The sequence below is a fragment of the Orycteropus afer genome, unplaced genomic scaffold (genome assembly GCF_000298275.1).
Source record: "Orycteropus afer afer isolate SDZICR_OR568_19922 unplaced genomic scaffold, OryAfe1.0 scaffold00341, whole genome shotgun sequence".
In the NCBI taxonomy this organism is placed as follows: Eukaryota; Metazoa; Chordata; class Mammalia; order Tubulidentata; family Orycteropodidae; genus Orycteropus; species Orycteropus afer.
Window position 1 is genome coordinate 3,279,119 of NW_006921928.1, and position 25,919 is coordinate 3,305,037.

General features: G+C 40.9%; 1 protein-coding gene across 1 annotated transcript; it reads left to right on the forward strand.

Annotated features, from left to right (window-relative positions):
- Window positions 1-3,203: 3,203 nt before the first annotated feature.
- ATP6AP2 (ATPase H+ transporting accessory protein 2) lies at window positions 3,204-25,919 on the forward strand. The gene is made up of 9 exons (XM_007952487.2): window positions 3,204-3,240; window positions 9,647-9,777; window positions 11,297-11,428; window positions 16,591-16,686; window positions 16,841-16,978; window positions 17,593-17,646; window positions 18,971-19,120; window positions 22,549-22,668; window positions 25,725-25,919. Exons 1-9 carry the CDS (start codon window positions 3,204-3,206, stop codon window positions 25,917-25,919), a joined length of 1,053 nt encoding a protein of 350 aa, XP_007950678.1.

A 25,919-nucleotide genomic window follows, 5' to 3' on the forward strand; every position in this document is an offset into this window, starting at 1 on the left:
CCTTATATACAGGAAGCAGACCACATCCCTAAGGCAGCTATGCAGCTGCTCACAGTAGATTCCACCATGGAGTTGATTACCAGTCTCATCACAGGGAATACTATATCCAGCTGCCCAGCCATTCAATCAGGCCCAGCCAAGTTGACACACAAACTTAACCACCACAAATGTCCCAGAATTCTTTCAAGAATAGAAAACTCCACTCCTTTCCCCATTTCTTTAGGCTAATTACATCACTGCCAATCGAGTTGATTCCAACTCACAGCGACCTCCATTAGGTTTCCAAGACTGTAAATCTTCACGGAAGTAGATTGCCTCATCGTCCTCACATGGAGCAGATAGTGGGTTTGAACCACTGACCTTCTGGTTACCTTACCCACTAGATCACCAGAGCACCTTTCTTACATCACTAAGTAGGGTTCATTTAGATAAACTCTTTTAGTGCCTCCAATCCAGAACCTGTTCTAAGATACGCAGCAAGATGGACAAAGAATAAAATTTTAGTTGGTATTAAGCAAATCCATCATGAATTTTAAAAAAATGATTACATTCTTATTTATTTTCTTCAAGTTGTCATGTTAGAGATGATGTTTTGGAAACGAGCTGCTTTAGACATTTTGGTGATCCAATAATTTCACCCACTACCTGTCTGTCAGTTTGTTGTACTGTGGTGGCTTATGTTTTGCTATAATGCTGAAAGCTGTGCCACCAATACTTCAAATACAAGCAGGGTCACCCACAGTGGACAGGATTCAGTGGAACTTCCAGACTAAGACAGATTTGGAAGAAAAGCCCGGTGATCCACTTTCAAAAATAAGCCAATGATTGCAATAGAATATTGTCCAATATAGTGCTGGAAGACGAGCCCCCTAGGTCAGAAGGCAGTAAAAGTACACAGTGGCTTCAGCAATGGACTTGATCATACCAACGATCATCGGCAGACTGGGCATTCTGTTATAGTTATCTCATTCCACTATAATAAGGTTGCCATGAGTTAGAACCAACTCCACGGCAACTAACAACAATAATTTCACAACCCAGAGCCATCTTGGAAGACAGGCCTAGAGATCTGCCTCTGAAAGGTCACAGTCTTGAAAACCCTATGGAGAGTTCTACTCTGTGCACATGGGGTCACAATGGGTCAGCGTTGACTTGATGGCAAGGAACAACAATAATAATGGAAAGAAAGCTATCCCTTCCCCTTTCAGACTTCTTTAAAGTCACATTTATGTGAATTCTCCTCTGGAAGAATGCAAATTTGGGAGTCCAAAGAGTTCAGAGAAAGAGGAAATACAGATTCCATTCCCTAAGTTGAGTGTGGCTCTGGTTAACATAGTAGATTCTAGAAAGTTCAATCTGAGTTATTTGGGGAGTGTTCTTCTAATTCCACTTCTCAGTTGGGCAAGCTTTCCTTTTCTCTCTCTCAGTTAACCCCACAAAGAAAACAGAGATTGGGAACTGGGGAAACAGTAAGATATTTTTTTTTAACATGTCTGTCTCACATGTGTGCATTGAATGCTCAAACACCTCAAACAATGGCTCCCATTTCCTACCAAATGAAATGTAGCTTTTTTAGGTAAAATCTAATCTCAATAAATATGTCCCTATCTGCACATTTTAGCTTTCTATGTCTCCTGCCCTCATATATACTATTCTTTGGTCAAACTAAACATTTAATGTTCAACATGACAAGACTTTCTGCCATATCCTACAGTTTCCACTTACAGAACCTCCTCATCTCCTATTTTTGCATGTTAAAACCATATCCACCTTTCAAGGTTACCAGCTGGGGCATACTTTTCTGACCACAGATGCTACAAGTCCCTTCTAGCCTCACATCATAGGCAAAAGCTTTAGCTGTAGGAAAGAAAGATCTTGGTCTAATTAGCATGTCTGTTATTGTTAGCTGCCTTTGAATCAGTCCCCGAGGACAAATGCAGACCATAGTGATCCATAGGGTTTTTATGGATGATGTTTGGAAGTAGATCACCAGGCCTTTCCTCCTAATCTTAGTCTGGAAGCTCCGATGAGACCTGTTCAGCATCACAGCAACACGCAAGCCTACGCTGAAAATGGACGGTGGCTGTGCTTGAGGTGGGAGTTGAACCTGAGTCTCTTGCATGGCAGGGAGCATTCTACCGTTAAACTGACTGCCCTCTAATTAGTATGTCTAGCACTCACGTATGTTCACATAACAACTCGCCCAGGTTGGAAACTGAGTGAATTAATAAAGTAACTAATGTTCTTCACAACACTTCTGGTAGATTGGAATGTTTTTGGAGGTAGGGTTGCCAGATTTACCAAATAAAAATACAGACCGTTCAGTTATATTTTAATTTCAGATAAACGACAAATAATTTTTTTAGTATAAGCATGTCCCATGAAATGTTTGCAACATACTCTAAGATTATTCACTGTTGTTGTTATGTGCCGTCGAGTCGGCCCGACTCATAGCGACCCCTCCTTGGGTTTCTGAGGCAGTATCACTACGGAAGTAGGATTGCCCAACCTTCCTTCCGAGGAGTGGCTGGTGGGTTTGAACCGCCAGCCGTCTGGTTAGCAGGCAAGTGTCTTAGCCACTATGCTACCAGAGCTCCTAAGATTATTCACTGCTTATCTGAAATTGAAATTTAACTGGGCTTCCTGTATTCTATCGGGCACCCCTACCTGGAGGGCTGGGGTTCCCCAGGTGCTTGCCTCCCTCCCAGCAGGTGCTCAGCATCTGCAATTATTAGCGCGAATCCCACACCAGCTCCAGCTTCCCACAGCGGGACGAGGAATGCGACCAGGAATGACAGACACTTCGGTTGAAGACCAACCTAGCAATTGACCAAAGGGCTCGCACTGGGAACACAGATCGGCCATGCGCTTTCTCCCAACTCCTCCTCCAGCTTCAGCTGGCCCAACCCTCCATCTCGTGACCTGCCGCCTTGAGCTGGAGGACTTGCCCGGCTCCTCAATCGCTGCCTACCATTGGTGGGGCCTTCCATCACTCACATGAGACCCCGCCCACAATCCTGACGACTCTCGGTCTCCATCTCCGCCGTAGGCAGCAGCGTAGCTGGCGATTGGTGGAGAAAGAGGCTGCGGAGGAGACGACAAAGCGAGTGCAGGGAATCGAGACGAGCACGTCACTCTCACGCTGTTCCCCTTTTGCGGGCCCGCTCCGTCTCGCTCTGCATTACTGCGGCTGCGGCGGAACCATGGCTGTGCTTGTGTTTCTGACCTTGTTGGTGGCAGGTGAGGAACCAGTGCGGGCGGGGCGCGCTCCGGGAGGCCCAGCGCCGCAGGACTCCGGGGTCGGGGCCACAAGTAGGCAGCTGCGGGGCGGGTGCCGCAGTGCGGGCAGCCAGCCGGCAGCGTCCCCACCCCAGGCTCCCACATTACCACCTCATCTCCACACCATCCTGTGGCTGCGCCGAGTGGTAGACCGTTGGGGACCAGGAGCCCAACTGTGTAGGGGCGCCTGACCCGGCCTACACCCTCCGGCTCTTCGAGGAAGGCGTGTCTGCCCGTGGAGGCCTCTGCCGACTCTGGAGGCCTTCTGGAGGATGGGGTTGCATTTCTTAATTATTTAATCGTGGCCCTCTGCAGAGAAGGGAAGGCAGACTTCTTAGCTGCCCTCGGCTGCTGGGTTTCTTTTCATTTCTCTGGTGTCTTCAATACTAGTAATTATCAATAATTAGTTAAGTCCACACACACACACCTCCCAATATGTTTCAGGATACAGAAGTTGAGGTGGAATCGTTGTTTTTGTGTGATTATTTCTCCAGGCGAGTGCCAAGCATCTCTCAGTTTGTCTCAGTTCCCAATTTTAAGAATTTGGAAACTATGAAGTGAGTCACGTCCTTAGGGTCACATGTCAAATAAACGGTAGCTTTCGAAGTGGAAAATCTAGGTTCTCTAACCCTGACATTAAGCAAGAGGAATGGAAGTCAGCTAATATTTGGCCTTTTACTTTGTATCATGTGGTAATGCATTTAATATTACGGCTAATCTTGGACGAGGGAATCATTCTTGTTTTACAGAGTGATAAAGCCTAAAGGAGGAGCTCTGGACAGCTCCTAAGGCATTTGACTGCTAACAAGAAGGCTGGAGGTTCAAACCCACCAGCCACTCCTCGGAAGGAAGATGAGGCGATCTACTTCCGTAGTGATACTGCCTCAGAAACCCAAGGAGGGGTCGCTATGAGTCGGGGCCGACTCGACGGCAAATAACAACAACAACAACAAAGTCTAAAGGAGCTCTGGTAGCATAGTGCCTAAAGCACCTGACTGCTAACCAGAAGGCTGGCGGTTCAAACCCACCAGCCACTCCTCGGAAGGAAGGTTGGGCAATCTACTTCTGTAGTGATACCGCCTCAGCAACCCAAGGAGGGGTTGCTATGAGTCGGGTCTCACTCGAGGGCACATAACAACAACAACAGAGCCTAAAGAGATTATCTAACATCATACAGGTGATGAGTAGTGAAGCAGGAATTTAACCCAGGTCAGCTGGCTCCAAACCATAGGCCTTTTCCATTATATGTTTTGTGGCATGGGGAATATTAACAGTGTGAGAATGGGGGAGTGATGTGGGGCTAAAACTGGGTGCAGTCAGTAGAAAACAAGAGGCCAAATTGAGAATAACCTGGAGGAATGAAGGCTGTATTCCCCAGTATGTCAGTTTAAATGTAAGGGTCTCTGTGTGGATGGTGTGAGGTCCCACTTTTGGAATGGTGGTGGAATTCTTCGTGACATATAGACGGACCACTGATGTTCTTGAAATCTATAGACCTCAATCCCTGGAGGAGCCTAGTGTTATATGTTAATGATAGCTACACTATTGTTATACTCCAAAAGTTTTAGTTTTGTTTTGTTTCTATTTAGGGTTCTGCAGAGATCATTCTGATACTTTGGGGATATTTTTTATTTTAATTTTTTAAATTCTGTTTTTCAAACGTAAAAATCTTCCCTTTGATCCTGTGGTTTAACTAAACATCTATTGAAATTACATGTTTTAATATTAGGATTGATACTGTTTTGATTCAGTGAGGTTTAGGGGATTTTTTTGTTTGTTTTCTTTTTGGTCTGAGGTAGGATAATTGTTTCTGTACATGGTTTGAAACTGCTTGCCTTACTGGAATAGTCTAGTTCATACAGGCCAAGATTCCGATCCTGTCAGCTTCTTCATTGCTTACTCTTGTCAGATGAGGTTAAATTATTACTGTTTTCCATGATGACTACTGCTTTAGTGGAAAACATGTTTAAGAGCACTGACTCCTCTATTTGAGGAAATCCTTTAAAACGGTCTTACCAAACTAGGGCAAGACCAGAGAAAGGTAACTAAGATTGTCAATACCAGGTCATGAGGAATGTTTGAAGAAATTCAAATGTTTAGCCTGGGGAGGAATGACCATGGATGAACACTTGGCATCTGAAAAGGGAGGCCATTTTGGTCACACAGGACTGAAGTAGGACCCACTGATTTTCTGTTGATTGAGTCTGTCCTCCAACCATAGAAGAGCACAGCATAATGTGGAATTCCCACAGGGAAGGGCACTTACCCATTAGCTCAGACTGGGGAGACTGAAGGAGTTTTTCCCCAGAGGAGGTGCCTCCCAGGGCATATATGTGAGAGGTTGGAGTAGGAAAAAAAGACATTTCAGGCAAAACGTATAAAAACACAGAAGTGTGAGAGCAAAAGAACAAATAGTTTGGTAGGGCTAGAATGTATAGAGTGTAAGTTGGGGAAATCCCAGAAGTAAGGCTGGTGAAGTGCCTTGGGTGTTAGTTTTTGGATTTTGTCTTGAAGGCCCTGGGCAGTGAGTGAAGGAGTTTAAGCAGAAGGGTGAACAGATCTGTACATTAAAAAGGTGATACCAAAACCAAACCAAACCCACTGTCATCGAGTCCATTCCGACTAAAGAGACCCCCATTGGGTTTCCCAGGCTGTAAATCTTTACAGAAGTAGACTGCCTCATCTTCCTTCTGCAGAGTGGCTGGTGTGTTTGAACCACCAACCTTCTGGTTAGCCTTAGGCACTGCACCAAGGGTAACATGATAGGTTATGAGGAGGTCAGTTCTAGCCAACCTGGTGAGGGCCTGATGAAAGGACATGGAGGGGGAAAGATTTGGGAGAAAATAAAAAAAAAAGAGATGAACAGAATTCAGTGATCAATGAACTGTGATGCTGAGGATGGATTTAAAGATGACTGCTCTGAGCAGCTGGATGGAAGGTGCTGTCATCCTTCGAGATAGAGAATACAGGAGGAACAGATGGAAAGGTGATGAATTCACCTTTGAACCTGTTGAGTTTGAAGGGCCTATGGGACTTAGAAGGAAATGCCTAGCAGAATGTTGGATATATAGATCTAAGGCTCAAGAGAAATCTAGGCTAGAGAGGAAAGTCTGTATATTTTTGGTGTTCACAGCTTTAGGAGTAGATTGGGCTCCCATAGGGAGAGAGATGTATGATAGAAAACCGACGAGGGTCAAGAATGGAACCTTAGGTTACAGTAGCCAACCCACTGCCATTGAGTCAATTCCAATTCATAGCAACCCCCACTGGATTTCCCAGGCTGTAAATCTTTAAGTAAGTAGACTGCCTCATTTCCTCCTGTGGAGCAGCTTGTGGGTTTGAACCACCGACCTTCTGATTAGCAGCCAAATGCCTTACCCACTATACCACTAGAGCTCCTTAATTACAATAGGTACGATCTCCAAAGTGGAGTATGCTGGATGTCCATTGGGATGCCAGAAGAATGTACTAGAACTTCCATTCATATCCTTTTTAAAAAATCTCATCCCTTTTTGAATAGTAATTACAATAGATATTTTGCAGAATGTGTCCCTCAATTTGGGGTTGTTTGGTGTTTTCTAATGATTAGATTGGAGTGTGGATTTTGGGAAAGGATACCACAGAGTTAGCACGTTCTTTTTTAAATTTTCTATTTTTGTGTACTTTATCATCTATTATGAGTATGTAATCTATTATAGTACAAGTGTATATAAAGAAATATATGTATGCTAGGGCTGCTTTCAAATTCATTCACCTGTTAAATTAATTATTCGTTCAATACTTATTAAGCCACGATTCTGGGACAGTGTGTTAGGAGTTAGGTGGCTATATGGCAGTAGGCATAAAACGATGTCCAAATCTAAAAAGTCTGGGCCCCACTGTTTTAAAGCCCAAGAAGGGAAAGAAACTGAGGAGGAGCAGCCAGAGGGATGGGAAGGAAAACCAAGTGTCATGACTTCATGAAAGCCAAGGCAGAGGCTTTCTCTTTTATTCTCAGGCCCCACACCCTCAGACTGTTGTTGTTGTTGTTAGGTGCTGCCGAGTTGGCTCTGACTCATAGTGATACTCTGACTCCTGTGTACAGCAGAACAAAACACTGCCCAGTCCTGTGCCAGCCTCACAATCCTTGCTATACCCGAGCCCGTTGTTGCAGCCACTGTGTCAATCCATCTCGTTGAAGGTCTTCCCCTTTTTCGCTGACCCTCCACTTTACCAAGCATGATATCCTTCTCCAGGGAATGGTCCCTTCTGACAACATGACCAAAGTAGCTCAAAGTCTGGCCATTTTTGCTTCCAAGGAGCCTTCCGGCTGCACTTCTTTCAGGACAGATTTGTTCATTCTTCTGGCAGTCCATGGTACTTTCAGTATTCTCTGCCAACACCACAACCCAAAAGCATCAACTCTTCTTTGGTCTGCCTTATTTATTGCCCAGCTTTCACACCCATATAAGGTGACTGAAAAAATACCATGGCTTGGGTTGGGCGCACCTTAGTCTTCAAAGAGACATCTTTGCTCTTCGGCACTTTAAAGAGGTCTTTTGCAGCAGATTTTCCCAGTGCAATACGTCGTCTGATTTCTTGATTGTTGCTTCCATTGTTGTTGAAATATTTTCTTCATTTATCATGATGCTGCTTATTGGTCCAGTCAGAAGGATTTTCATTTTCTTTAGGATGAGGTGTAATCCATACTGCAGGCTGTAGTCTTTAACCTTCATCAGTAAGTGCTTCAAGTCATCTTCACTATCAGCAAGCAGGGTTGTATCATTTGCACCCCCAGATTAGGTGACTTTATTATTGTAGAATGCCTTTCTCACCTTTCAACGAGGGAGTTGCCAGTATTAGATGCTTTGTGAAGTTGAGTAAATTAAGGGCTGGACATTGTCTTTTGGATTTGGTGAGTCATTTTCAGTGATGTGGTGGGGACAGAAGCTGTGGTTTAGGTAATCAACACAGTAGAGAAGCAAATGGGATATATCTGGGACAGAATGGCTCTTTAAATGTATATGGTACTTGGAAAATATGTCTCTTGCGGCTCCCTTTTCTTTAGGGTTTGCAATACCAAAATGTCTATCAGTTACAAATGGCTGTACCATTCTAATCTTTTTTGTCTGCCCTTGGCTAGAACAATTTGGAAATTCCTGCTCTGGTGGCTGTGCTGAATTGAAACTCATAACTCTTCATGTTGTATCATCACCATCCTGGGGCCTTTTATTTACTGTCAATACTGCAACACCAAAACATTTACTGTTGCTTCCAACTTTATTTCCAAACCCTGTAAGTGGTACTTTCCTTAGGTGAGGAGGATAACAGTGATGGTTTATTAAAGTCTAATTTTCCCATACTAGGCATAGCCAAGATTTGTTTTGAACTTGGAGCTAATCTTTTCACAGGAGCCCAAAAGTTTCCATTAGCTATTTGTCCCTGGGTAAGTTAGACGTCATTGGATTAACCTGTAATGGGTGAAGAGGCAAAATACCCCCATCCTCCACCTTGGAGGATTTATAAAATAGTCCCTTTTATTGTCATCCTTCGTCTTTTGTTTCCAGGCCCTATACCCCTAGACTAGTTGAGGTCACCTCCTTGAGAACATCAGCTAGAAATGCAGTAAAATTTGCAAAAGCCAGACGCTGAGTAAGGCAGAAACCTGTCAGAGAAGGAAAACTCAAATGGTTTCCACTGAATAGGGAGTGACAGAAAAGCAGTGACTGCACCCTGTCAAAGGCAGAAAACTTGCAAGACCCAGAAAAACAAAGCAGTCCTGTCGAGTTCCAGCTCTCAAAGGTTTCACTGTACTATTTCCTGGACTTTGTTTCTAAGGTCTGAAATAGTTTATATTCCAACTGGTAATATGTGCCTCCTGTCCACATTTCACTAGATTTGCCTGAAGGACATAGGGAAGATGTGATCCATCCTATGAATCTGTAGAGTTTTGTAGTAAAATAGGAAGAATTCTATGAAATTATCTCTGGGAAAGAAAATTTGCGTTTTGAAGAGAGGATTGATGGAAGAAAATAATTTAGATATTTCAAGTTTCTTTTTAATCTCTGCTAGGTTGTTTTGTTTCTTAATTTTGGAAAAATGCCACTGATTTCTAATTCTTGCCCAATTACAGCATGCCCCTGTTTAAGGGCCATCTCTAGGAAGGCCTCTAGATCATTAGGAGAATCCTGTTAGTGTAGAATTCTTAGAATAATACTTTGTAAAAGGGTGGTTTGCTGTTTAGGCTATGCCACATTTTGTCCAACCATAATTTACCATGCTAAGTCAACTGGGAATGGGGAGCTTGTATTATATTTAATAATTTTCAGGGTGGATGTAAAAGCTTTATGATGCTGATATTTCATTTACTAATCTCTTTTCTCCTCAGGTGTTTTGGGGAACGAGTTTAGTATATTAAGATCACCAGGGTCTGTTGTTTTCCGAGAAGGAAACTGGCCTATACCAGGAGAACGGATCCCAGATGTTGCTGCATTGTCCATGGGCTTCTCTGTGAAGGAAGTATGTGTTATGTGTACTTACTACGTACGTATATGTATGTGTGTGTATGTATGTGTATATATGTGTGTGTGTGTGTATATATGGAGCTACTTTTAAGAACATTTTTGTTAATTTTCTACTAATAACGTAAGAAAGCAACAAACAAGCATAGGTACAATTTGGTACAGTTACAAAAGCCAGAAAGCTCATTTGTGTTCAGGAGATTTTGAGTAAGTACTTCAAGCTCCATTTCTGAAACCAAATAATTATATAATGGTTTATTCATAGTAGTGAAGTTCTTTGTATGTAAAGAAAATGTGTCCTACTATTAATAGAATATATAGTTTAATTTTTTTCAGTACAGGTGATTATGAATTATAGGCATTTGACTGCTTACCTGAAGGTTGGCAGTTCAAACCCACCAGCTACTTCATGGAAGGAGGATGGGGCAGTCTACTTCCGTAAAGATTTACTGCCTCAGAAACCCAGTGGGGGTCACTATCAGTCGGAATTGACTGGATGACAGTGAGTTTGGTTTTTTTTTGGTATATGCACTCTGCCTGAGGTTAGGAAAATAGTGTGGTGGGTAGCTGTGGGGGCAGCTTAGGACCTTGGTTTCCTAGAATTAAGTCACAACCTATTAGAGCAACTGACTACTTATAGTGATTGTAGCTAGGGGGACATACGTCCTGTCTTTATGAGAGTTCTGAAGCTGAGGGATAAGAGAATGGAAGTGCAGCTTGGTCTCTTCCTGTCTCCTCTCTTCCTACTTTGTAAGTTTGGTGCTTTGGATGTGGTCTCTAGATATCACCAGTCATCAGAAGGAACATTCCTCCTAGATCTTGAGGGCCCTCAAAACTAGAAGTTATGTATGGCAGGCAACTGCCTCAGTGCTGGGACCTAAGGAGACTCTGCACTCCTTGCTGCCTTTTTGGGCAAACCAAGTGAGCACAATTGGTTGTTTATATTCAGGGAGGAAATTTGTGGTTAGTTCTTACAAACTGAAATTTGACTATGAATAGATGTTAAAGTAACCTTTAGAAATAAATACTAGTAAACCAATGAGAGTTATTTCCATCAGGAATTTTGTTTTTTAATAAAAAGCTTAGCCTAAAGAGAATATTTCATGACAACCTTGCATGTCTGTGAAAGATAAAATGATGCCATAGATAAAAGCAGAAATTGATGAGGGGAAAGAAAATGTTCATAATTATATAAAGAAGAGAACATGTTGTAACTTGGAATTGGAAAGGTACTTACATTTCATTTACTTGCCTGCTTTTTTCCCCATAAAAAATTGAAATGAATTACTTTTAGACTTTATTGTTCCAAATCTGTAGAATTTTAAGAAAATGGAGAAGGTAGAATCAGCACCCTGATTAGGAGATTACAACTGCCAACAACATAACTTTTACTTTCCCTGTGAATTTTCATTACCAGTGTTATCCCAGAACCCCTTAACTCTGCCTATTGGATGTTATTGGGGAAATGATTTCCCGAGTTGAAACTTAAGCCCTGTTTGATGCTTTTCAATGTTTAGGACCTCTCTTGGCCAGGCCTCGCAGTGGGTAACCTATTCCATCGTCCTCGAGCTACAGTGATGGTGATGGTGAAGGGAGTGGACAAGCTGGCTTTACCCCCAAATAGTGTCATTTCATACCCTTTGGAGAATGTGAGTATTTGTTGTTCTAAAAAAAAAAATCAAAGGGATGCATTTTTATTTTTCTCTTATCTGTCATTACCGAATTGCTTTCTAAGCACATTTGTCTTGTCTTTTTAATGCACTGACTGATAGTAAAACAAAATTTCTTTTAAAAAGTACTTGGTGATTATAAATTTATTGAGACTTGTCTGTTCCCTGTGGTTGAGAGACTTCTTCAGATAAGAGGTGGAGAAATTGCCCCACTTTGAAAAGGCAGAGGCTTGAAAAAAGAGAAACCAGTTGAGGTTTCTTGCCGACATTGTCTCGTGTCATTTCCTTCTGTATTTTATCTTTTTTTGTGTAAGAAGGAGACGAGATTATTTTGCCGACTCCCTCATTATTTCACAGGCCCTTTGCTCAATGTGGCTGACTGATCTGATGTGAGAGGCCCTCCGTCCATTCTGAGCACATAGAAATGGTAGACAAAATGTCACAGAATCATTTTTACATGCACAGCTGAATTTAAAAGCAAGAAAAGGATACACACAGGTGCTGGATATGAATAGAAAATTTGAAAGCCACAGTGGTAAGCAGGAGCTGAAGCAGGAATTGTGGCTTCCTGCAGAAAGCCATGGGCTACAAACTGCTGAGTTGTTCTTGCAAGGAGGGCTAGCAGAACCCCAGTGCCCCAGGACTGTCACAGGGAAGCTGGCTTACTGCCCTTAGCTGTAGGTACCAAAATAGCCCTTAATAGAAATAGGAACTACATTGTGCTGTGAAGAGTGGTGTACTCCAAACTCACGTGACCCACCCCACAGGGATACCTCCGCAGCCCAGGGCCCCTTTGGTAACAAATTGAAGATGAGTCAAATTTACAAAGGGGAAAAAAAATACCAGGAGAGAGCAAATGCAACAAACAAAATTCATCCCCTTAGAACTATAGATAATAGACCAATCTCAAAGAGATTTTAAAATATATACCTTAAAATTGTGAGAGAGTTGAAGGAATACCAGGAGACAGTTATAAAGACATTTTTGATATGTGGTCCTTTCATTGGTGTTCGTTTCTTTATATTTTTCATAATTATATTGTGCTTTCTTCAACACAAGTTATTTAGGGATGTTTTTTGTTCCCAAACATATGTATTCTTTTAAAATAATTTTGTTTTAATTTCTGAATTCATTACATTGTAAGACTGGGGGTCTCTAAGATATGGCACTGATTTTTTTGGGGGGTGGATTTTTTTCAGACTTTCCTGTAGTCTGCTATGGATTATTTCCAAGCATACATGACATGCTTACAGAAAAATGAGCATGTACTAGGCCACAGAGCAAATCTCAACAAATAACACAGAATCAGTCTCATATAGACTACCCTCTCTGACCATAATGCAGTTAAATCAGGAAACAGTAACAAAGTGATACCTTAAAACTGTATTTGGAAATGGTCAAAACAAAACAAAACAAAAGACATGACTCCTCAGATTTAAACCATACTAAACACCCAGTAGGCAAAATACAAATCAGTACCTAGATATAGTGAAACTGAAGAATCATCAAGAAAACTGAAAATCTTAAAATCTATCAGAGTAAAGCCATTACTACAAAGGAATGCCAGTGGAATGTTAGCAAATATCTCATAATTGCCATTACAAATTAGAAGATGAGAGTAATATCTGCCAAGTACTGAGAGAAAATAACCGACCACTTGGAATTTTATATAGTGCTGTCATGTAAAAGTAAAAGCAAGATAACGCAATTAAAAATGGACAAAGAATTTGAATAAACATTTCTCCAAAGATGATATACAAAAGGTCAATGATGTTGTTGTGTGCCGTCATCGAGTCGGATCCGATTCACAGCAACCCCTCCTTGGGTTTCCGAGGCAATATCTCTATGGAAGTAGATTGCCCAACCTGCCTTCGGAGGAGTGGCTGGTGGGTTTGAACCACCAGCCCTCTGGTTAGCAGTCAAGTGCCTTAGGCACTGCGCTACCAGAGCTCCTACAAAAGGTCAATAAGCACATGAAAAGATGCTTAACTTCATTAGTCATTAGGAAATGCAAATCAAGCCACAAGGAGATACCACTTCATACCCACTAAGATGGCTGTAATCAAAAAGATGGATAGTAACAAGTGCTCTCAAGGATGTGGAGAAGTGAGAATACTCATCCATTGCTGGTGGGAATGTAAAATGATAGAGCTGCTCTAGAAAACAGTTTGGCAGTTCCTCAAATGTAAAACAGTTTAAAACAGTATGACTCAGCAATGATTTGAAAACATCTGTTCATGCAAAAAACTTGTATACAAATGTTCACAGCAGTATTTTTCATGATAGCAAGAATGTAGAAACAGCCCAGATGTCCATCAATTAATGAATGGATAAACAAAATAGAATATATACATACAATGGAATATTATCCAGCCTTAAAAAGGAATGACGTGCTGATCCATGTATGATATGGGTGAACCTTGAAAACATTATGCTAAGTGAAAGAACCCAGACACAAAAGACTACATATTGTATGAATCCATTTATATGAAATATTTAGAATAGACAAATCCATAGAGACAGAAAGATTAGCGATTGCCTAGGACTGGGCAGTGATTGGGGAGGTTGGGGGTAATAACTGAAGGATTTATTTTGGGATGATGGGTATGTTCAGGAATTAGGTAGTAGTGATGGTTGCACAACCCTGTGAATACATTAAACCCCACAGAATTGTATACCTTAAAAGGATTAATTTTATGGTGTGTAAGTTATAGCTCAATTTTAAAAATAGTAAGTCACTGAAGAAACAAAAAAGAGCGTGTAAAAAGAACTATAGATTTCCACTATTTTCAGGAGGATCCCATTCCTATCGAGCCAAAATGTGTCTCAGAATCCCTAATTATATCTTGCCTTTTATACAGTTTTTGGTCATTTGGTTTCAACATTTAATACATTATAATAATAGTCAAACAATGGTACACACCCTGCCATAGAGACCAAACTGGCTTTTCTGTTGATGTTTCGGCAGTCCGCCTGCAGCACCCGGGCACAGTCATGCCTGTGCCAACTGGCACATCAGGATCTAACTTGGGTGTGGGAATGGTGGCCTTGAGACATCAATTAACACATCCACAAGTATGTATTAGGTATACACTCATGCCAGGCACCGTTGGGGTCTGGGATACAGCAGTGGCACAGTGGCCAGGCCCTTTCTCTAACATAATGCTGGTGATGAATATTGTACAAAAGAGTGGGAAGTCCACACACCAAAGGGACCAAAGCTGAGGAACACCTGAATACAGCAAAATGTCACTTTTATAATGTAAATGAGAAATACAGAGAGTGCCGAAATGTTGACGCAAATGTTGCAAAATGGATCTGGGTAGGGGGTATATGGGGACTCGTTACATGCAACTTTTCTGTAGGTTTCAGATTATGTCCCCGAAAAAATTGAAATAATATTTTTTTAAGTGGAAGTCATTATTCTTAGGAATTACATAACAAAGTGCTTAGGAGTAAATGGATATTTTGTCTCCAACTTACTAATGGTTGAGAAATATGGTAGGGGGAAAGAGGGAGGGTGACCTAGTAGAGCCAGGAAAGTTAGCACCTGAGGCCCAGTGAAGCAAGCTGAGAAGCAAGCTGATTAGGTCCACAGAACCTCCAAAAAGCTAAGGCATTAGCAGTACCAGGTACCTTAAGCTTAGTGGTTGAAAGATTTTTTTGTTTCTTCATAGTCTCATTTTCATTTGAATCATTAGCTTCTCCAGTTTGATTGCTAGGGGCATCCTACTGGTATTCTTCAACTCTTCTGATAAGAATGTAATTTCACTAGGTGAAGTGATGAAGGTTTATGTTACATGTTTGTGAATTCCTTCCAAAGCTTGAGGAGGTGAACTATGATTGCAAAAAGGAAAGGACTTGTGGCTAACTAAAGGAAGTTGCTAACAGTATGCTTTTGCAACTTCAGATTTTCTTTCCCCCTCTTCACTTACTCATTAACTTTTTTCAAAAGAATTTTGGGAAGTTATTATGTATCTTGAGTGAGAGGAAAATAATTCTTTAATTTCACAGTAGTGTAAAATTGATAAACCTAATTTTATGCTAAGGAGCTCTGGTGGCATAGTGGATAAGACCAGAAGGTCAGCAGTTCAAACCCACCAGCTGCTCCATGAAGAAAGATGGGGCAATCTTTTATGCTGGGATTTCATCAGTAAGATTTATATAGTCACACTGATTTCTATCTGTACCATGTTAACATTAATTGGTACTTACATGAACCTTTAAGTAGTAAAGGGAGTTACTGAAAAGAATATCATTGGGGAAAAAATCTCCATTAAAACAAAAATACTACTGTCTTGCTTGTCATAATACAATAATCTCAGGGATAAAATTACTTTTTTAGGGGAAAAACTACCCTCAAACTCCTGTGTATGACCTCTTTTTTGGTTTTGTTTTCTTATTTTTTTACTGTGGTGAAGTATATATAACAAAACGCTTGCCATTTCAACCATTTTTAGGTCACCATATTGTGCAGCCACTATTTCTTTCCATGTTTTTTTTTTACCACTCTTAACAAAAACACCCCGTAAGCAATACCTTCCCTACTTCCCCCTCTCACCTGCCCCCAAACCCACTGCCAACGAGTCAATTCCAACTCATAGCGACCCCCATTGGGTTTCCAACGCAGCGAATCTTTATAGAAGTAGATTGCCCCATCTTCCTTCCACAGAGCAGCTGGTGGGTGTGAACTACCAACCTTCTGGTTAGCAGTCACATACCTTAGTCACTATGCCAACTATGCCATCAGGGCTCCTTCACCTGCCCCCATCAGCCACTAATTGTATGGCCTTCTCTTTAATGCAAGTTAATACATTATTGTGTGCTACATTCAGTTAGCATGTTTAATCAATATTGAAATCAGATACATTGCTTAGAATACACAAAAGACCACCAGAAAATTACAGTTTATGCTAGATAGTGTTATGTCCACAGTGTTTGCCAGGTATTTCCCACTTAGCACATTGGGAGACATGAACTTATTGGCCCACTAGAGGGCTGTTAAATCTTCTGTGCCTGGAAAAAGAGCTCTTGGGTTTGGAAAGGATTTAGGTCTTTTGTGTTTACTTAGAAAATGCTGTTGCTTTTTTTTTCCCCTCTCTGGTTCAGATAACAATTAAGGTCTTACTTTTAAATTTCAGGCAGTTCCTTTCAGTCTTGACAGTGTTGCAAATTCCATTCATTCCTTATTTTCTGAAGAAACTCCTGTGGTTTTGCAGTTGGCTCCTAGTGAGGAAGTAAGTGATACAATTTTTAATATAATGCTTAAAAAAATAAATTTTTATCACTTAATTAAAGTTTAAACTAATTTTATGAAAATTGCTGTCAGACCTCTGTATTGGAATTAATCTGTAAAATGTGAGTAATTTAAAATTTGAATTCTTCTTGCAGAGAGTGTATATGGTGGGGAAGGCAAATTCAGTTTTTGAAGACCTTTCAGTAACATTACGACAGCTCCGTAATCGCCTGTTTCAAGAAAACTCCATTCTCAGTTCACTTCCCCTCAATTCCCTGAGTCGGAACAATGAAGTAAGTCGGAACAGTGAAGTAAATTGGGGGGAATAAATGAGTATCATTACTAACTTCACATTGCTTATGCTACTGACTTAAGAGCAAACTGGAAATTTTAGAAAATGAAGACTTTTGCAGATTTGTTAGAGGAGATTCTTGTTTCCTTAAGGGTAATTTTCTTAAGAATCCCTGCCTTTCTTTGTGAGTTGAGCTTTTGTACATAATATTACTTGCTAGCATAAGAGTTGCCACCTATTGATCCAGACAAGTCAGAAATCACAGAATCTATTTGGTGGCTGGTGGAGCTATGTATTCTGATAATGTGGGAGCCCTTAGCACTTCTGCCACTGATGTTTTGCTATATTTTCCTAACCACTCTTGCAGTACAGTGCAGGGAGCCACCCCTACTTTTGACTCCTGTCCTTCCGCTTCAGCATCTGCCCATGCTTCCTCCTAAGCACATGACATGCTACCTTTGCGGCAGCCTTGCCTCTTTATCTACTATGGATGACCAAGACCACCATCTTTTATTCTCCACTGTGATTAACGTTTGTAATATTTAGAGCCTTGCTTGATAAATGGCAGTTACAGTTCTCTGATAACATATTTAAAAATCTTTTTGCTCACTAAAGGTCGACCTGCTCTTTCTTTCCGAACTGCAAGTGCTACATGATATTTCAAGTTTGGTAAGTAGGCTGCTGTAATTTTTCAGTTCCATTTATTTTGGTTCCAGAAGACGTTTCTAGAGAATCCTTGAATGGTAATGAAACCAACTAAAAAGTTGATTCAGATTTATGATCCCATGAAAATTGAGAAATTAGCATTATTGAAATTTTTTAACTCATAGTCAAATTATTTTGCATTTCTACTTGTAGGTAAGAGATTATATTCTCCCAAGAATACAAGCCTGGGAGTAAGGACACTTTGGCTGTAGTCCTAACTTGGCCATTGACTTCTCAGGCATTAAGACCTCATTCCTATTATCTTTGGGTCTAAAACAGAAATAATAGTTTGGACTAATAATGCTGTCTACCAGGTCGTCAAAGAAGAGAATAAATCTGTCTGGAGGGTTTTGTTTCTGTTTTTGGTGAATGATTTTTATTTTTAAATCATCCTTGTGACTCAAATTCAAAAACCATAACCTATTTGCTATTTTCTGAAGTTGTTTCCCAAACTTACTCAGTGGGTATTGGTTCCAGGGGAGTCTGTGGGCGGTACAGCAGTTAAGCAGTTAAGCACTTAACTCCTTGCTGAAAGGTTGGTGGTTTGAACCCACGCAGAGACACCTCAAGAGACAAGCCTGGTGATCTGCTTCTGAAAGGTCACAGCCTTCGAAACCCTGTGGAGTTCTACTCTGCACATAAGAGATCACCATGAGTCGGAACCAACTCAGCAGCAACTCGCAATAACAGTTGGTTCCAGGAGGCAGAGTGCTGGAGACCTGGAGGACGTGGGAGGTGTCTATTCCTTCTGCACCCATGCTTCATGCTCTCCTAGGATCAAATGGTCCAACCATCTATTCTTTCATAGCCTGGCCTATGTCTGAGTTTTTAAAATGGAGGAATTTAAAACATATATTTAGGGAGTCCTATAACTGCTTCTGAGGTGTGCTGGTGGCACGGTGCCTAAGACATTTGACTGCTAACCAGAAGCTTGGCAGTTCAAATCCATCAGCTACTCCGTGGCAGGAAGACGGGGCAATCTATTTCCGTAAAGAGTTACCGCCTCAGAAACCCATCGGGGGAGGTCACTGTGAGTCAGAATCATCTCGATGGCAGTGGGTTTGAATTGGTTTTGGTATAACTGCTTCTAGAAATGAGATTTGTGTTGGATTTGTTTTATCCAAAACAGCCGTTTAAACTGGTTCAGTTTGCCGCCATTTTAGACTATTTGTCTATTGTGGCACACTGGTGTGGTTCTGTCAGCCTACTTTAGTTAGGCATAAGACTTCACCTGCCTGTGTTTGACATCTTTCTTTATTCACTACCTTTTTTTTTTCTCCCTCCTAAGTTGTCTCGACATAAGCATCTAGCTAAGGATCATTCTCCTGATTTATATTCACTGGAGCTGGCAGGTTTGGATGAAATTGGGAAACGTTATGGGGAAGACTCTGAACAATTCAGAGATGCTTCTAGGATCCTTATTGACTCTCTGCAAAAGGTAAATATCAATGTGATATGAGAGGTTGGAGTATGACTGTTTCACTTTTACCTTCTTAGTGGAAGAATCTGCTTTGTGAAACATTGTTGATTAAAGTCTTACTCACTTTCTTTGAGGGGCTTCTCATTTTAGTGGCCAAGGATGGAGTGAAAGGGGTATGTTGGGATATCTCTTCCTAATGCTGGGAGAAAGCATGCCATCCATGCCCTGGGTGGCATGGACAGTTAGGTAAACTCACCCAGAGGGGCCTTCAGAAGACAGGCCTGGCCATCTGCTTTCAAAAGGTCACAGCCTTGAAAACCCTGTGGAACACAGTTCTCTGCACACATGGGGTTGTCATGAGTCAGAGTCAACTGGATGGCAACCAACAACAGCAGTGCTGGGAGGGGGAGTGTTAATGATAGGTAACTCCAGCATCATGACTTTTTTTTTTTCTTTAATTAACTGGACTCTTTAATGAAGGCAATAAATATTAATGAATAGATGTAAAACATCCCGCCCCCCCAAAAAAAAGAAAATCCATTGTTTCAATTCTAATTCCTAGCGTCCCTGTAGGGCAGAGTAGAACTGCCCCATAGGGTTTCCAAGGCTGTAATCTTTATGGAAGCATACTGCCACATTTTCTCCCATGAAGTGGCTGATAGGTTCAAACCACCACCCTTTTGGTTAGCAGCTGAATGCCTAACCACTGCACCACCGGGGCTCCTTAATAAATAGCTGTACCATAATTTATTTACTCAAATCACAGGGGTTTTTTTGGGGGGGGGCATTTAGATTTTTCTTTTTAACATTTTACTATTACAAATTTTACTGTAATGAGCATCCTAGTGCGTAAATCATTGTCTTCAGCTCTGAATATTTCTTTGGGATAAACTTGTACAAGGAGATTATTGGATGAGAGGATGTGAACAGTTTTAAGGCTTCTGGTACTCCAGGAAGGTTATACACATTTATACCACTATACATGAGAACACTTTTGTAATTCACATACGTTTCACTCATTTAAAGTGAACGATTCAGTGGTTGTTCGTATATGGTGGAGTTCTGCAACCATCATCACAACCTAATTTTAGAACATTTTTGACACTCCACAAAGAAACTGTACCCATTAGTATCATACTACTACTGTTTCATGGACACACACACACACTCAGACCCTGGCAACCACTAATTTGCTTTCTGTCTTTCTGGATTTGTCTATTCTCAACATTTCATATAAATGGAATCATGCAATATTTGACTTTTTGTCATCTGGGTTCTTTCATTTAAGGAGCTCTGGTGGCATAGTGCCTAAGGCATTTGACTGCTATCCCAGAGGTTGGTGGTTCAAACCCACTAGCTGCTCTGCAGGAGGAAGATGAGGCAGTCTGCTTCCATAAAGATTTACAGCCTTGGAAACCCTATGGGGTCGTTATGAGTCAGAATCTAATCAGTGGCAGTGGATTTAGGTTTTGGGTTGCATAGTAGTTAAAGCCTTCGGCTGCTAACCAGAAAATGTTGGCAGTTCGAGCCCCTCCCCAGGACAAAGATGAAGCTATTTGCTTCTGTAAAGATTTACAGGCTTGGAAACCCTATGGGGCAGTTCTACACTGTCCTGTAGGATCACTATGAGTCAGAATGTACTCTGTGGCAGTGCATTTGGTTTGTTGTTGTTGTTGTTCTTTCATTGAGCATAATGTTTTCAAGGTTCATCTACGTTGTATCTATCAGTACCTCATTCCTTTTTATGGCTGAATAATATTCCATTATATGTATATGCCACCATTGTTTGTTTATTCATCAGATGGACATGTGGGTTGTTTCCACTTTTTGGCTATTATGAGTACTGTTATAAACATTTGTGTACAAGTTTTTGTGTGAACATAGTTTTACTTGTCTTGAGTGTAGACCTAGGAGAAGTGCTAGGTCATATGATAACTCTTTTAAGGATAGAATTTTAAGCTCTGGATAATTTTTTTTTTCTTGAAGACAGTTAATTCCTTTAACCCTATTTGTTCCTTTGAGTCCTTAATAACCTTTTGACTTCATAAAAATGTTTTTATGCCTTTATTCAGTATGCTGAGCAGAAATGGTAAGGGAGTAGAGAGCCCTGGTGGTTAGGGCGGGCATGGGGTTGCTGTGTGTGCTTTCATTGCTGGCTGGATCAGCATACTCTAACCTGGATTTTTGTAGTAATCAGAAGACCAGGAAATGGTTGGTATGTGTAGAATGCTATTATATTGGCCAAAGATCAGGAGAAACCACTCCCTCTCTCTTTGCCAGGCTCTCTGAGTTAAGTAACTGGTACTTTTAGAAGGCAATGAGACAAAGGTTTAGGACGCTAAGAGTTCAACCTTGTTAAGGAGGGCTTTTTTTTAATGTAACTTTTTGTGTGTGTATGTGTGTGTAATTTGGGTGAAAGTTTACAGAGCAAATTTACTTTCCATACTAAGGAGGGCTTTTCAGCAGTCATTTCATTTTCTAGTTGTAGCTCTGCTGGTAAGGTTTCTTTATTTAATTATTTCATATGGCTGAGAACGAAAGAGCACCAAGGCTCTCCAGTCCTTCCTCCCCCTTCCATCTCTAAGAGGGACAGACAAAAAGAGGTTTGTCTGTCCACTGTCAGACTCTGTGGTCATGCCCTGGTTATCACCCCTGAACCTGAGTAAACAGCCTTCTTAGAAGTATAATTTACAATTTAGAAATCATTTAAAAATCTGTTACCATGATTACCAAATTATTCTCTGGAAAGGTGGTTCTAATCTACATTCCCATAGGCAAGTATGACAGTACCCATTTGCTGAGTCATTTAAAAATGAAATTTTATTGAGGTTCTTTAAAATTAAATGAAATACTATAAGTAGAGCTTCTAGCACAATGCCAGACAATGAGTAAATACATAATAAATGCTAGTTTTTCTCTGCCCTTGAAATTATTCACCTAAAACTCTAGTGTGGCTCTATTCAAGTTTTTATCGACATTTGTAATTAGCCAGAAACTACTTAGTGTCTTTGCCTGAAATTCAGTTTCTTCTTAAAGTAATTCTATTTTGAACATTTGAATATATGTTGAAGACTGACACTTTTCCAAATATTTAACATAATCTTTACCTTTAAGACTTGTATATTTTAAGACATAGTGTATTTCATAAGCCCAATAACCAAAAAAAAACCAAACTCACTGCCATTGAGTCGATCCCAACTCAGCGACCCCCTTTGGGTTTCCAAGGCAGTATCTCTATGGAAGTAGATTGCCTAGTCTTCCTTCAGAGGAGTGGCTGCTGGGTTTGAACTACCAATCTTCTGGTTAGCAATCAAGTGTGTTAGGCACTGTGCCACCAGAGCTCCTTTCATAAGCCAACAGGTGACTGTAGCTACACTGAAGCTTTACACAAAATTCAAGGAGTATGGCTTTGAGATTCATAATAATGTTAATAAATAAATTTTCAGTTTGCAGATGACATGTACAATCTTTATGGTGGGAATGCAGTGGTAGAGTTGGTGACTATCAAATCATTTGACACATCCCTTGTGAGAAAGACAAGGACTATCCTTGAGGCAAAACAGATGGTGAGTACACTTTTAGATTCTGTTTTAAAATTGTAAAAATAACTTAAAAAAACACTAAATCCTGTATCACACATGGATGACATGAACAAGCAGTCAGGAAATCTGGAAAACAATTCTACTTAAAGCATAGTTGTTTTTTTATTCACACAGAATGAGTAAGTCCCGTGTGTATTTTGCTAGTGGTACTCAGTTCTTTGGCCTTGTAACCAGATAATGCAGGAATTCGAGTTAGAGATAAGTTAATCTGTCAAAGAGAATTCGCATAGGAAGTGCATTGTCTTTGTGGCACAGTCTCTCATTTTCACAGGATCCTCTATGTACACCTCTGTAATTTGATTTCCTTCTATACCTTTCTGGTATGAATCTTGTTTTTTTTTTATTTGGGTGAAAATTTACAGAGCAAATTCATTTTCCATACAGCAGTTCACATACACTTTGTCTCGTGACATTGACCACAATTTACCACAATGCAACAGCTCCCTTCCCACTCCTCCTGATAGCCACCTCTTCTCTGTGTCCATCCCTCCATGCACTCCTGCCCCCTGAGCTGTCTCCCTGTGCATAACCAGCCCTTGTTTCTCCCATGATTGTTCTCTCCAAGGAGTGTATCTACCTCAGGTAAATGTTCAACTCATATGCCTGTCTTCTGTTTGGCTGGAAACCACAGGTGTGGGTTCAATTCCAGACCTGAAGGGCAGCTGGGGCCATAGTCTCAGTGGTTCCACCAGGCTCTATCGGACCAGCAAACCTTGCCCCCCCCCCTTTTTTTTTCTCCAAATGATTGTGAGTTTTGTTCCACATTGTTCTCCCTTTCTATCCAGGATCTACTACATAGATCCCCTTCCAAGTGGTTGACAGTGGTAGCCAGGCACCATCTAGTTCTTCTGGTCTCATAGTCGTATAGGCTGCAGAACGGATGGTGTACCAGTTGCTAGGACTGATTGTTTCCATGAATTTTTGGTTTTCTTCATTCTTCTTTGTTCTGGTGAATCTTGCTTTGATCTTAATCATTTACAGGGTCATAGGCCATGTAAAACACTTGTGTGTGTGTCTTTACATATGTACATACAGGTAGCTTCAGCATATCCAAGGGGTTATGGAAAAGAATAGTAGTCTAGTGTAGATGCTCCAAAATACTGTGTGGCCAAGAACATTATTTATGGCTGGCTTCAGTCACTTGCAGTCTGGTACCCAATCATTCATACACATTTCTCTTTTTTTCTTGCTTAAGACAACAGAAATGTATTCTCTTACAGTTCTAGAGGCTAGAAGTCTGAAATCAAGGTGTCGGCAGTGTTGATTATTCCTTCTGTAGACTTTGAATTACACATTCTTCTTTGCACCCATTTGCAGCCTGGTCTGTTTTACTGATAGCAGTGTGGGACTTGGAGAAAGAAGGCCAAAGATAACACTTGTTTAAGATAATCTAGACATGACTGGTTTGAGATTATTTTATTCTAAATTGAATTGGACTGGAAGGAATTCTGTTTAGGACAGCATGGCAGGCTAGACCACCCACAAATTTTCTACCACAAAACATCTAGAAATGCTGGATACATAAGTAACAAACACCTTTTTGAGTGCAGAGTTGGGCTCTCAAAAAGAAAGGGGAAATTTTTTTCAAGAGACTTTTTTAGAGCATTTTTAGGTTTACAGAAAACTTACGTGGGAAGGACAGAGAGTTCCCATATACCTCCTCTCCCCTCTGCACATCATTTCTCCTATTAACGAAATTCTTAAGGAGAGAACAAAGAAGAAAGGAACCTGAAAACTGTAGCAAGCAGGCTGCCCAAGGGGCATTTACCAGTTGAGTTACCAAGAGACTGGAAGTGAGACCTTTGGCTTCCTGAAGTGGGGAATTGGAACTGGTAACTCCATATAAAGCTGGGGACCCGGAAAGGGCTGTGCCCTGAGTGAGAGGGTAGAGCAGAAAACAATTGGCCTACCAACAAAGAGAGCTGAAGGAAGCTTGGGTTCTAGGTGTGTTGGGAGTAGGGATGGCTCCCAAGGAATTCTTAACCATGGAGCCACCTTCATGTGGGTTTGGGGCTCACGTTGATATTACTGGCAAACTTTCAGAAGCCCCAAGCCAAAAAATGAACATAAAACCTGGTCCCAGGCTGGTGGGTTCAAACTGCCAACCTCTCAGTTAGCAGCTGAGTGCCTGTTACACCACCAGAGCTCCTTATATAACATTCAAAGAATAAAATAACAGTAACACTGTTTATCATATAGCTTAAGAAAGACAGTACTCGTTTTGAAGCTCCCTCATCTTACTCTCTACCATCCCCATCCAGAGGTAATTGCCGTCATTCTCTTGCTTTTCTTTACAGTTTGACTACATCTATATCTATCCTTAATCAATGTTTGGTTTTGCTTGCATCTGAATTTCATATAAATGCAATCATACACTGTTTTTCTGTGGTCTTTGCTCAGTATTGTTTTTAAGATTCATGCTGATGAATGTAGCTTGTACCACCATCATTTTACTGCTCTATATCCCATGGTAGGAGCTCTGGTAGAGTAGTGGCTAAGGCACTTGACTGCTAACCAGAAGGTAGGTGGTTCAAACCCACCAGCCACTCCTCGGAAGGAAGATGGGGCAATCTACTTCCGTAGTGATACTGTCTCAGAAACCCAAGGAGGGATAGCTATGAGTCGGGTCCGACTCGACGGCACATAACAACAACATATTCCATGGTGTGGACATGCCACAGTCATCCATTCTATTGATGGACATTCTTGTACATGTCCTTTGGTACACATAGAGAAGTTTTCCCTAGGGTATAGACTTGCTGGATCACAAGATATATACATCATCAACTTTATCAAGTATTATCACATTTTTAAAGCATTTGGACCATTTCATATTTTCAACAAGAGTGCTGTAAGGATCTTCTCCATGAAGGCTCCACTTCTTGGTTCTTCCTGATATAAATAACTCTTATGCCACTTATGATTAAGTGTTTGTTAGATAAATGAATCATAGCAACCAAGTTGAAATAATTTGCTATCTTAAAATTCTTTCCTCTTGATTTTTTTCCCCTTGATTGTAGAAGAGTCCACCAACTCCCTATAACCTTGCATATAAGTATAATTTTGAGTATTCAGTGGTTTTCAACATGGTACTTTGGATAATGATTGCCTTGGCCTTGGCTGTGATTGTCACCTCTTACAATATTTGGAACATGGATCCTGGATATGATAGCATCATTTATAGGATGACCAACCAGAAGATTCGAATGGATTGA